This window comes from Giraffa tippelskirchi, chromosome 3 (genome assembly GCF_054371585.1).
Source record: "Giraffa tippelskirchi isolate mGirTip1 chromosome 3, T2T-mGirTip1v1.2.pri, whole genome shotgun sequence".
Lineage (NCBI taxonomy): Eukaryota > Metazoa > Chordata > Mammalia > Artiodactyla > Giraffidae > Giraffa > Giraffa tippelskirchi.
In genome coordinates this window covers 96,395,418-96,409,348 of record NC_137277.1, presented here as the reverse complement: position 1 = coordinate 96,409,348, position 13,931 = coordinate 96,395,418, and the positions used below count along the sequence as shown (strand labels likewise).

Genomic DNA, 13,931 nt, shown 5'->3' with positions numbered 1-13,931 from the left:
AATCGCACTATTAATTTTTACACTTGATCAGAACTACAGTGGAGGCATTCTAAGGACCTGGGATTGAATCCTTGACTTTCCTGCTTTGTAACTTAGGACAGCATACCTATGCTTCAGTCTCTTCATGTATAAAATTAGGATAATCATATCTACATTACAGAGTTTTCTTAAGGATCAAATAAGATCATGAATACAAAACTTGAGCACAGTGCCTAATATACATAAAACACGTGCCCCAAAATGGTGACTGGAAACAGCCATGGTAAAGAACTAGGAAGAAAAATATGATGTTAAAGAAAACATGCCAGTACAGAAAGGTTCAGATAAGGAGACCTCTTTTTGGCAATGGACAGTTCTTGTCAACTTTTCAGAATATCCAAATTTCTTTGAGAAGTAATATAGTGTTTAATGGCAGAGGCCATTAAATGTGTCTAAATCCTCTTGTGCTTCTTATGAGCTGCATGACCTGTGAAATCACATTACCTCTCTTTGTCCATATTTCTTCATTTTTAATAAAGAAAACAATAATAACAATAGTTACAGAAGATGAAGCTGTGAGCAGGCTGAGTCACAGGACCCACCTTACGTACATTTTTCTCATTTAAAGGGGCAAGTGCATACAATTATATTTGCATTAAATATTTGCATTAAAAAATGCACACTAGATGTGTATATAAGGATGAAAAGTGCCTCCGTCATACATCAGCTCTGGGTATGTGTGCTTTCGGTCTAAAAGCAAGCCTCTTGGTTAGAAGGAGAAAGAAAGATGGCTAACTCACCACTTACCCATGACTGGAAAGGGAAAAGGACTTATGTGATTTCAAGCATTCAGATTCAATAGGAGAGAAGTGATCAAGGCAGAAAAAATATTTCCTAAACTGGACACTGAAAAAGAGGTTTCAGGGATGGAGATGCTGAGCCAGGAGGGTGGTGAGAAGGTTGTCCAGAGAGGGGAGGGGATGGAGGGAACGACTTGAGAGGGACTTTGTGGGTATCCCCTGCTCAGTTCAAACTTACCGGAACATCTCAGCTGATAGTACTTTGCCTCTTGACTGAACGATACAGAGTAATACTGACACCTGTCTGGATTCAGCTCACAACTAAGGCACATCACTTTTGTGTAGTCATTAAGTTGGATTCTGTAAAACCAATGGTGGAAATTAAGTACTTGATAAAGGGATAAATGAAAGAAGGGATTAAATAATGCCATGTGCTAGTTTCAAAGATATCAGAATGCCAAGAAATACTCATGAAACGTAATGAGTTAATATGCAATAAATGTAGGACTTAATCCATAATAACCTCAAACCTCCCATTGTTTGCAAATATCACAAAGCATCTAATAAAGCCATGCTCTTTTGATGACATATGGGTTGGTTTATAGAGGGATAAAAGCATTCGATAGTAGTTCCAATTTAATATATTAGGACTAGGCAAAAAAAATAAAATAAAAAATGAAAACATAAGAGCCAGAAATTGTTCATTAGCTAAAAGCTCGTTAACAATTTGATAAAATTCTTACTTATAAAGATTTCTTCCACCTGGCATTCCTTTATATTCATTACTAATGTAGTATCTGGGGAGAAAACAAATGAAATGTATTAATTGTGTTTTACAGAAAAAGTCAAGTATACTCCCTTTAACTCAACAACCAGCATTAGTGTTCATACAAGTGCATGTGTAATAGTGCTTGCCCTACTTTTATCATTTTTCCCTGCCCCTTTATTTCTCAGAAATAGGGGCATCATCTCTAAATAGGGGATTCTTTTCCTTTTTTTAAATAGGCTAAAATATCTGAATATGGGGATTACTCCCTTAGTTAAAATGACAAGTAAAAACTCAAAAAAGTCTTCTTTCAGAAAAACATGACTGGACAACTCGTCTGAAGTTGAAGCCCCATTTATCTATGTGGTGGTGGTGGTTTAGTCACTAAGTTGTGTCTGACTCTTGCAGCCCCATGGACTGTAGCCTGCCAGGCTCCTCTATCCATGGGATTTCCCAGGCAAAAATGACAGATTGGGTTGCCATTTCCTTCTCCAGGGGATTTTCCCAACCCAGGGATCGAACCCAGGTCTCCTGCATTGCAGGCAGATTCTTTACTGACCAGGGAAGCCCCCATTTTTCTGTACTGTTTGCCATATCCTCTGTTTCATAACACAGATCACTCGGTGGCAGGTGCCCCATCCTTCTGAGAGTGGCAGAGCCACTTTTAAACAGGACCTTCAAAAACTGCTGTGAGCAATGGCAAAACTTCTCTGTGGTGAAACTGATACAGAATTATAAAAGTGCCTCAGGTTCTAATGAAAAACAACATTCCCTGTCCCACCATTTTGTGCACGGTCATTGACAGCCTCCACAAAGCTTTCCATTTGCCACAGGTTAAGGCTGAGACAGATACAGTAGCCTCTCCAAGCCATCGAAACATACGGTGTCAGCTGAAATCTATCAAAATGCCCCAGAATAGTTCAGTGTTCCAAAACGTTTAAGAAAAAGAGGCTGCAGCATTTCTAATGTAAAGCAGGTAAGAGCAAGAGGTAGTGCTGGTTGGTGGCATGGTATCAAGTCTGCTGAGCATATGTGAAAATCATTAAGGCTTCCGTATGTTAGAAAGAAAAAAGCCCTGAACACATTCCAAATAGACTACTCTTTATTTGTAGAAGATTTTTTCCTTATTTCTGGGCAAAGGAGGGCGTGATTCTGACAAATACATTGACATCCTACTGATGATTAGAATACTTACAGATAGTCACTGGTAAGAGCTTCTATCCCAATGACCTCCCAGGCTCCTTTTGTAATAAATGTGCAATTCTGATGGGATTTTTAAAAAAAAAAAGAGGTTTATTAGACTCTCTCTCTGATCAAAGTTAAGGGGAGGATTAAATAATTTATATCAGGAATTCAGGTAATTTCAGATCTTTTTCTTGGGTCTCCCCACCTCATTCTACCTTACTCCAGATACCACCGGGGTATCTGAATTAGTCTGATTATTTGTACATAGTGATCAACTTTACCACATGATTTCCACTTCAAGTTAGTTTCCCAAAAAAGGAGATCAACCCAAAATAAATCATGTAAAAATACTCACTCTCTTATCTGTTTGGAAGTGACAAATGTGTTTGTAACCCTCTTCGTTGCTAATGATCTTGTAGAAGCTATTCCCGTCAGAGGTAAAATGAGGCTCTGCAGGCCTAAACTAGAAAATAATAGAAAACATGAAACATGTTAAAGCACATTAGTCTTAGCTCAGTACCAGTTTTAGTTTCAGAAAGTCCTTCCAACACCTATGCTCAAAACCCATGATTCATTTACTTGCCAAATGCAATCAGAGGGTCTCAAGAGAAAATTCTCCTAGCAAATGCAGACAAAAGATCTAACTCCTAAGCGCTTTCTGGTGGGGAGCAAATGAAAGAATGGGCTTCCCAGGTGGCACCAGTGGTAAAGAACCTGCTTGCCAATGCAGGAGATGTAAGAGATGCAGGTTTGATCCCTGGGTTGGGAAGATCCCCTGGAGGAGGGCATGGCAACCCACTCCAGTATTCTTGCCTGGAAAACCCCAGGGATAGCTTGGCGGGCTATGTCCATAGGGTCACAGAGTCGGACATGACTGAAGTGGCTTAACATGCATGCACGCAAATGAAAGAATGTAGGGAGGATTACACATGACGTTCAACACATAGCAGTGGTCATTGCCACCCTCTGGCATCTTCTGTCTGTGGAGAATAATGTTATGATGTCTTGACACAAGCATGAAAAAAATACCATCAGTCTTTCAGTTCTATTAAGTAAATTTCCTCCATGTCACAACGTGCTTTCTTGAAACAGACTAATATTATTTTTGACTGTTTCTGGTTGGAGGGTGGTTTGTAATTTGAGGGATTCCCCGCCCCCAACCCTATTTCTTATACATCATTTTCTTGAAAGTCAGACTTAGAAACTCTTTAATCATTTCTGGACTAGATACCATAAGGAATGTCTGTCATATATTTCATACGGAAACATTCATATAGTTATCATTTTTATTATAAGCCTTCTCATTTTGCTAAATAGGATCAACAATTTACCCCAAAAAATAGTTTTATGGAAATATGGAACAAAATTTCCATTTTCTACAGTTCGGTAAAAGATAGTTCTCAGAACATAATGTCGTTTAAGCAGAAGAGGGTCTCTCTCAGCCTGATAAGAATATGTCTCTTTTCGACTTCGATTTCCTTACTACATTTGAGAGCAGGTAGAAGATGGTCTTTTAAAATTGTTGGTTCACTTCACCCTCGCTGTTTCCTCTCTCATCAACTCCCATTTTGGGAAGGAAGAAAAATGCTTCTCTCTTCTATTTAGTGATTCAAAGCGAATTCATTTATGGAGCAAGCCGAGGCGTGCAATACACTTGGTGTTCTCATTACAGAGCTCGGAAACACATTCCCCTCTCTAGACCTGTGTTCACAGCCTTATCTTTTTAATACATTTCCCTGTTTCCCCTGGATGGAGTTGTGCCTAGTAGAAATGTGTGAAAAGTGGCATCTGTCTGGTTAAATACAGAGAGGAAAAAACATATTTTTTTCAAAGAGTCGTGAGGAAGTGTAGCATGTCTCTTGCCATGGAGGAAACCACTTTTCATGTTGGCAAACCTCTCCCCTCTGCCCAATCAATGCCTGAACAAAAAGGACGTGTGAATGCTCGGGGGCGGGGGCTCTGAGCCCAGCTGGAAGGGCTGTGTTCCTGGACCAGGGGGCCACACCTCTGTGCTCTGAGAGAGAAGAAATTTTTGTTTTTTAATGTCACTTTGTTTCTCTCATAAAGGGGCTGAATAGAAGTGGTTGTAAAAATTAGGTGTGATTCAGTCTTCCTCTTTCACACTGCCACAGTGGCTGGAGTGCCTTCATCTGTTCGCTTCACTCCATGGTCTTGTAGCAACGTAGCCAGTGAGCCCCCACCAAGGCGTAGTGTGAGGCAGGGGAAGTCACTGAGGGGCACCTGCTTTCTTGGATAAAGTTCTACCTCAGGGTATAATAAAATATGAACCCACATATGATTACTCCAAAGAGCGGGTGTGGTGTGTATGCCACCTCGATTCAGCAGTAGGTAGTCGTGTCTCCTTCTGCATTTGTGCAGGCTGTGGGCAAAAACCATGTTTTCTGCCTCCAAAGTACCTAACTTCAAATATGAGGTCAACAAGGACATTTGGTATCTTGGCTGCCTCTCAGCAATGGTTGTTTTTTAACTTTCCAGGAGCTAGAAATTTGCCTAGAGTATGTCTTTTGTTTTATCAGCTGTTCTCTTGAATTTTCAGTTGTCTTTTTACTTTTTTTCAACTGAACATGTTATATATTCTCTATAAAAAGGCCTCTCTAGAGGGAGTATTTAAATATTATGAGGAAAAGGTCAACTAATATCTCTGTTAATAACAAATAACATAGAGCTCTTGTTTGTTATATCTGCATATGAAATAGCTCTGAGTATATGATCCACAGAACAGAAAAATCCATAATTTTTACAACTTACTCTTCCAACCCAGCCAGTGGTACTTATTTCAATGTGTTGCCGTCCCTAGGGAGGGAAAAATAGAGAAATGAGATATGAATTCTATCTTTAGCTGCAATTGATGGCAACGTAAGTAAGATTTATTGTACTTAAATGAAAGCGATCTCTATTCACATATTTATATTTATGTTAGTACCTTTTACATAACTCCATTAGAACATTTACCTCTCTTGCCTAGAGCTCTGTCCTGGGAGTGTAACTTGTAGGTCATCCCTAAAACTCATCTAGCATTTTCAATTCAGTGAGTACAGAACTGAAGATTACATCATCTTTCCTCCATCCCCACCAGCTTGTTCTTACTCCTTTATTCTTCTCGAGGTTAGTGGCACCATTTACCCAAACCAGAGACCTGGGAATCATTCCAGCCTCCCACTCTTCTCACAGGAACCTCCTTAGCCCCTGTCTTCTAGTTTTTTTTACTTCTTTTGCCCTTTTCCACTGCTACTGCCTTAGTTTGTGTCCTGTTGGGTTTCCCAGGTCCGTTGCCCTGATCTCCTGGTTGTAGATCCTGCTGTTCTGTTCTCCTTCCAATCTGCTTTCCACTCCACTCAACCCGCAGCTGACTTCATCAGGCAACAGATAGTTCTATCTCATTATGATCCTCTCCTATTTAAAACCTTGAAGTAAGCTCCCTATGTCTTACAGGATAATGCCAACCCTCTCAGAATGGTACCCGAGCCTCAGCCTATATCTCAAACCTCAGCAACACTGCATCTCTCCCTCAACGCCTAGTCCTGTGTATCCCGAGCCCCTGTGGGCTCCAAGCTGTTCACCTCAGTTGCCTTTGCACAGCTTCTGCTCATAGGGTCCACATGCCATCCTGTGCCCCGCACATGGCAGCTTACTCCAGGCTGCTCTCGTCTCCTCTGTGTCATCTCCCATCGCCCTCTGCCTGTCCCTAATCAAGTTCATTATCTCTTTTGTCCTAGATTTCCTTTGTACCTTGCATATACACTTTTAGAGCACACTATCCTCATATTGGGGTGATTTAATTGACAGGAAGCAAAAAGCTTGGTCTTATAGTTTAGATTCTGGCTGACGTTGTGACCTAAGCAAACTCCTTAACGTTACTAAGCCTGTTTCTGCAGTGTCTGGCTACTGTGAGTGTTCACAGTAATGGTATTTATTATTGGTTTTCATAATAATATTCCCTACTAGAAAATAAACATTCTGAGGACAGGCATGCATGCTACCTAATATTTTTTTCCACCTAGGGCCATGCATAGAACTTGGAATAAAATAGATATTCAATGATTGCTATATACATATGAATGACTGGATCAAGATACAGGGCCCAAGGTTTCTGAGGCAACTCTGCCCTGTGCCTAACCAGAATGAAGCAGGGAGAGGAGGTGTGTGGGCACAGAGCCCATTACCAGAAAAGGGCTTATAGAGGTGTCCTTGGAATATGCCAGAAAACCTCCCCCAGGCTTTCTCCTCCTGAGGCTGTTGATCTCTAAGGGGCTTTAAATTTGATCCAAGAGCTGAACCTTGTGGTCTCTGGGCTGGAAAGGCCCCCAGCACTTCAAGGTTGGATTAACACTTGCCTTATTGTTGTCACCCTGTCAGCCTAGAAGTTATCTATTTACTTTCTAAAGCTGTTTACTGCTGAAAAAGTAGTCATAGGCATAGGATGGTTATTAATAATAGGTTTGTGGCCTCTTGATACTTGTTTTGTTTCTTGAACATGTATTCAGCAAGTTACTCTGCATACTTTGTTTTCTCTGTTGAAACATGTTTCCTTGACCTTGCAGCCCATGGTTTTCTCAGACTTTGTGAATTTTGACATCAAATTCCATTTTCTGGTTTTCCAGCCACCACCCATATCCCAAGTGATAGTCACCATAGTTAAAACAGAGTAGTGAAAGAAGGTGAAATAGAAGGACCATCAGGTTATCAAGTGATCTAAAAGTCAATCAAGACTTATTCACTGCCTCAGAGTCAGACACAGAGAAAGAATAGAAACTCAAACTGTATTTCCTGATAGCATTCTTCCTGTTTTCATACAGCTCTCAGATCACATGGAGCTTTGGAAGCGGAATATCCCAATTCAACCTTACCACTGAGGAAATCCATCTTCCCGTGGACCTGTCATAGTCACAGATATCCATGATTGAATAGTTCTGAATCCTGTGGAGCCACTGCAAAGAAATCCTTTCTTCTGTCACCCATGTCACGTCACACAAGTAGTGATCCCTGAAAGGAGGGAAGGAAGGAAGGACAGAAGGATGGAAGGAAGGGAGGAAGGGAAGAAGGGAGGGTGGGGAGGAGAGAGAGAGAGAGAGAAACTATTTCCAGACCTTGGTACCAATAGACATTTTGCTCGATGAAATCAATCTTCATGGGAATACAATTTTCAATAGTTGTTGAAACCATTTAACACCATAGCATTTTACCCTTTCTTAAAGCACAAAGTAAAACTTAAATCTGAATGGAAATGAAAATATATCTGACAGGAAGAAGCAGCTAACATCTCACAGGGTAGCATATGTGACTCACACCATGACTCAGGACTTTGCAAGTCCTCGACTGGCCTTTGGTGGTGCTGGGGTGTCAAGAGGGATCTTTTCCTGTCTCTTTTCTGCTGTCTTGAAGGAGCATTATAGTGAAGCTAGGAACTCTGGCTGAAATTTGAGCCTTTTCTGATGATTTGATGTGCTTCTCTAGAAAATTCCTGCTAGTAGGTAGAAACTACAGCTGACCCCTTTCTCAACTTCATTTTCAAAGGGGGAGAAAAATGGACTCATATCTCTGCAAACTTTGAAAATCAAATCATTGTATCATACTAATCTTTTCTCAAGTGTCAAAATATGAATCATATGAAGAAATTAAGGAAACTTTTGTTATTTTAGCATAAATTTATACAAATAGAGATATCTCGAGCAGTGCAGCCTCCTCCAACACATACCTTTAAGAATTTTTGGAATTACATTTTGAGTGATAGTGAGATGCATGGAATTCATAATTTACCTTTCTGCTAGCCTCCCTAAATATTTGCTTTGGATAATTTATGTTATTTCATTTGCTTCCCACACCCTTGTGTGATTTTGTATGACTGTTCTTAAATCACTCTCGTCCAGTGTCTGATAAAAACCTTGCTTCCTTTTGTCACAAGGATTCCAAAGGAATCTTTTTTTCCAGCCCCTTCCCATCTGACCCTATGGCCGTATCTGTTCCCCCTAAAACGCCCCTTCTTTACTTCACAGGCTGTCCCTATTCCCTCCTCTTGTTACTAGGCTCTCTCCCCTGCTTAACTGCAAACTCTCTGAGGGTTCACAGAGTATCTCCAGGACCTAGCAGACTATCTGGCACAAAACAGGCACTCACTAAAATTCTGTGGAACATGGCACTGAACAGACAGGGCAATCCTGTCCCATCCTCGCGATATAAATAGCTCTGTCCTTCCTCAGAATTAATAATCACTTCCTATCTCCACTCCATTCACAGACACTAAATCAAACAACAAATATTTATCAAGCACTTAGGATGGACCAGGTGTTAGATAAAGCACTTTAAATCCTTCACCTTTATGGTGGGAACACTCATTGCGTTAATGTGCCCAGGGGTACCCGGGCCTCCAGGCTGTCCCTGCTGCACGTGGCAGGCGCTGAAAGAAGACTAGAGCCCCTCTCCCAGCAGCACAGCACCACATTGACACAGAGACTCCTGTCTACTTCAGTCCTTGCTCTTGCTTATTAAGAACTACGCCCTCTCCAGTCTGCACAGTTGGTGTCCCAGGAACACCTTATGAGGTTTCCCAGCTTTGTCACCCTGCCCTTCGGTCTGAAACAATGGACATGCCTGAACTTCCTTAGTTGTCATTGTTGTTTAGTTGTGTCCGACTCTTTGTGACGCCCATAAACTATAGCCCACCAGGCTCCTCTGTCCATGGGATTCTCCAGGCAAGAATACTGGAGTGGGTTGCCATTTCCTTCTCCAGGGAATCATCTGACCCAGGGATCAAACTCACATCTCCTGAATTGGCAGGCAACTACTGTACCACTGAGCCACCAGGGAAACCCCTCAGGGTTTTCTTAAACATCCCTTGCCCATGAAGCTTTTTTGAAGACCCTTCCTTCTACATGGCTATCGCAGCTCTTGTGCCATTTATCCAAACCCCCAGGCCGCAGAGTCTGAGAAGCTGAATGCTGCTTCTGCTGACCCAGGAGTGAGGGCATCTCATCAAAGTCTACTGCGCCGAGCCCAAGGCAGAGGAGTTAAATGAGAAAATGGAAAGGCAAATCTATCTTCCTGGGGATAGGGAATAAATACTTGCAAAGGGAATGGAAGAATGAAACACAAGATAGAAAACAAAAATTTTTGAAATTAACTTTCTATACCAGGGGTCAGAAAACTTTTTCAGGAAAGGGCCAGCCAGTAAATATTTCCAATTTTTTGGGCTACATGCTCTATGTCACAACGGCTCAGCTCTGCCTTGGCGGTACAAAGCAGCCAGAGACAATATGTAAGGGATGAGTGTGGTTGTGTGCCAACAAGGAGAGGCTGAGATATGAAGTTAATGTAAATTTCACATGTCAGGAAGCATTATTCTTCTAATGATTTTTCTTCCCAACCATTCAAAAATGTGAAAACCATTCTTACTTGTGGGATCATCCAAAAATGGGTGGGGGCTGTATTAGGCCGGCAGGCCCCAGAGGTGCTAACCCTGGTTCTGTACCAGTAGTTTTTACTGTTTTAACTCAAAACTCCTTTGTAAACTGGATAAAAATCATGTACCTCTCTCTAGAGAGAAAAAGCTTCCCCACACACATGCACACATTTTCCAGGGGTTCCTTGGGCATCAATAAGGATAGTGGACTCCAGAAATAAACAGCTTTCCTCTTTTCTAAAGTAGCCTGGTGGGAGGAAGGGGCAGGTGAGGTGGAAGAAAACCCTTCAACGTGATTAGTGGGTCTCCTGGGACTATAAATTTATCTACTGAAAGCCATTAATTATGTTTCAAGTTCAGCTATCAGCCATATAAAAATAACTTTTCTCCATTTGAAAACATTGAGCAACAGAATTTGGGAAGTCTGCCAGGAAACTCACATGCATCTGGCATCTTCCCTGCCTGTTTCTAGATCAAAGGTTGCTGAACCTGTATCTTCAACTACCTTTGTCACTCTCCATAACCCGAGATGTACTATGTACCCTGTGAGGGCTCCATAAATGCAGTTCACCAGTGGAGCGGACAGTAAATTCTGAATTCATGTATAAACACACTTCTCTTTAATCATGGTTTCTCTTTAGGATTTGGAATTGAGGGGAGACGGAATGAGGGTGCATAATCCACCCCTGATCTGTGATCACGCCAGACCAGGATGTCAGTGAGTCATGAAAAAGACATAAGGAAACCAATGGCTTAATTGGACTTTTTACAGAAAGATTTAAGTCCCCACTCAAGATCAGAAAAATCCAACAAGCAGGATCATCAACTACACTTTGCCCTTAGTGCCAGCTGTATTCTGTAAAAACAGACTGGTCATAGTGGTTGGGGGAGGGGTGGAAGCGTGACCAGATTCTGCACGGGCAGCCTGGCATCCCCAGGGGCTGCTGACTGCCTATCCCAGCTTAGACATAGTGATTCAACCGGCTCTTCTAACTTCTGGAACAGAATTAGTCCAAGAGGAATACGGTTGATTTTAATACTAAAGCAGTGAAGTAATTTCTGGACACAAGGGGAGAGTTCAAACCCATGTGGAGTCCACTCTGTGCCAGGAACTGGTCTAAGTGCTGACATAAAACTTATGACCACCTATGAGGGAGGAATTTCAGAGTTCTTGTTTTGCAGACAAATAAACAGCAGCATAGAGAGGTTAGGTAATTCATCCAAGGTCATCCGCTGGACAGGACTGGAGTTATGGCAAAAACTATTACAATATTGTAAAGTAATTAGCCCCCAACTAAAATAAATAAATTTATAAAATAAAAAAAAAATAAATAAATAAAAAATAAAAAATAAAAAAAAATTAAAAATAAGCAGTTGGCTTCAGATTTCCTGCTCCTAGTCATTCCCTCAGTAGAACCTCCACCCTATCCCTCTGGTAAACATTGCTGGTTAGTTTCACTCTCTTAATTCTTTTCAGGATAAAACTCCTCACTCTATGAAATCTATTTATTCCTCGAGAGTGTGTATAGACAGAATGACTGAATATTACAAAGCAAATCCTATTTAAATGTGCAAGGAGAGACTTGCCTTTGAAAGCACATGACAGGGAATCCCTTTGTAAAGTGGCTCTTGCCTTTCAAAGAGGAAGCAGGTAATAAATGTCTGTTGTGTGACATTAATTCCCCTAATCTGTGTAAATGTTTCTTTTGGTATGTTAAAAGATACTTAAAATAAAGTACTTATTATTAACTGGAAAGAATACCACTTCTAAGAGCAAAGACCCTGATACTGGGAAAGATCGAGGGCAGGAGGAGAAGGTGACCATAGAGGATGAGATGGTTGGATGACATCACTGGCTCAATGGACATGAGTTTGAACAAGCTCCGGGAGATGATGAGGGACAGGGAAGCCTAGTGTGCTTCGGTCCATGAGGTTGCAAAGAGTAGGACACGACTTAGTGACTGAACAACAACACTAAAAGCCACTGTAGGTGATGGAGTGATTAATTCAGTGAATCACTGAAGTGGGCATCCTGCCAGCGCTGGCCACAGATTCCATGCCACCTTCTGCTCTGACAGCAATGCCAGCCCTCCCAGGTCCACTGACAGATTGCTGAGGACCAGAATGATGGAGGTAAAATGGAGCAGAGCTGAGGGATGCAGAGCCGAAGGCATGTGAATTCCTAAAGTGCCTCTTTTCTTGCATACCTTGCAGCATATTTCAGTCCAGTTCACTGACCTCCAGAGTGAAAATCCCAGACCCTGAAGATCCCCACTTTATAGAACAAGGGTCATCAACTGTTCAGAGGAGACACAAAAAGGTTTTATCTACTGTGTCCCTCCAGAGAAGAGAGAATGGAGTGGGGCTGGTCACAAGCTGAGTGTAATAGGGCCCTAGAGTCATTCAGCAGTAAAATAGGCCATCCCTAATCCTCTAGTTTCAGGTCACAGAATTTTCAGAGGGCTGGGAGGAGACAGAAAGGAGGGATTGCCATGCAAGTTTATTTTGAAGGCCATCTTTTCGCACTGGCTGTATAAATTCCTATCCCCCCAACACAAAGTCACTTCAACCATCCATCTATACACGAACTTATCTATTCACTTATTCTACATGTATTGATTAGGCACTTGCTATGTCCCAGGCACCCTTCAAGGTGCATACATGCTAAGTTGCTTCAGTCATGTATGATTCTATGTGATCCTGTGGACTGTAACCTTCCAGGATCCTCTGTCCATGGGATTTACCAGGCATGAATATTATGGTGGGTTGCCATGCCCTCCTCCAGGGAATCGAACTCACATCTCTTATGTCTCCTGCTCTGGCAGGCAGGTTCTTTACCACTAGCACCACCTGGGAAGCCCCTCTTCAAGGTCCTGGAGATATTATTGTAGGATTGGCCCAATCCCTACCTATAAACTTGTCCTGTTTCAATCCAGTCGTGTGAAGCACTTCTCTAAGTAAAAGTTAGGAGACTTATGATTTTACATTATCTGCTATTTTCTCCCAAATATTTTGAGCTCTCAAGTTCCCAACATAGGTCTTTCCTGGTGGTGTAGATCTGCCTGTCAATGCAGGGGACTCGGGTTTGATTCCCTGGTCTGGAAAGATCCCACATGCAGAGGAGCAACTAAGCCCCTGCACCACAACTGCTGAGCCTGTGCTCAGCAACGAGAGAAGCCACCGCAATGAGAAGCCCGCACACCACTACCAAGAGGAGACCCCACCTGCCGCAACACTGAACAAAGATCCAGCACAATCAAAGATAAATATATAAGAAATAAAGAAAAAAAATTCCCAACATAGGCAATCAATGCAAATGAACAGTTTAATCTGTTCAACTTGATCTTTGAATTTATGGAGGGCAGCCACTGGAGGAGTGACTCTTTCTCACCGGTTGTCAGAGGAGCCCCGTCTAACAAACAAGCCTTACCTTCTTGTAGGATTTCAGCTGCTGGGAGCTCTATGATGAAAGGATGAGGCCTAGAGAGAAAATCAGTGACGGGCGTGGGCAGAGGGGCGGGCCTCACTCCGGGAGTGAGTGAATTGCCATGTGACACCATAGAGGCTGAGAGGCAGCTGAAGAGGCATAAGTTGCCTGGATGAACTTGACCCTGCTGATCTTCCCAGGAGGCCAGAAAATGGAGTATCACTGTGTACTAGAACATTTTTCACCAGAGGGTGACCTCAAGCCTGGTTTTAGAAAAGCTGCAGCTGTACTGATGATAACAGAGACCAGAGCTGGATTTGCAATTTCATACACAACACAGTCCTGTAGCATTTCCAA

At 42.0% G+C, this 13,931-nt stretch overlaps 1 protein-coding gene across 9 annotated transcripts in view; it reads right to left on the bottom strand.

The window, feature by feature from the left end:
* The window catches only part of DPP4 (dipeptidyl peptidase 4), an 81,133-nt gene that overhangs the window by 26,179 nt on the left and 41,023 nt on the right, over positions 1-13,931 (bottom strand). For all 9 annotated transcript variants that reach the window (XM_081581607.1, XM_081581605.1, XM_081581602.1 and 6 more), the window contains 6 exons: positions 7,599-7,734; positions 5,500-5,544; positions 3,086-3,193; positions 2,741-2,808; positions 1,523-1,576; positions 1,018-1,139 (listed from right to left, as the gene is read on the bottom strand). In XM_081581607.1, coding sequence (XP_081437733.1) covers positions 1,018-1,139; positions 1,523-1,576; positions 2,741-2,808; positions 3,086-3,193; positions 5,500-5,544; positions 7,599-7,734 — 533 coding nt within the window. The remainder of the gene's footprint in view (positions 1-1,017; positions 1,140-1,522; positions 1,577-2,740; positions 2,809-3,085; positions 3,194-5,499; positions 5,545-7,598; positions 7,735-13,931) is intronic.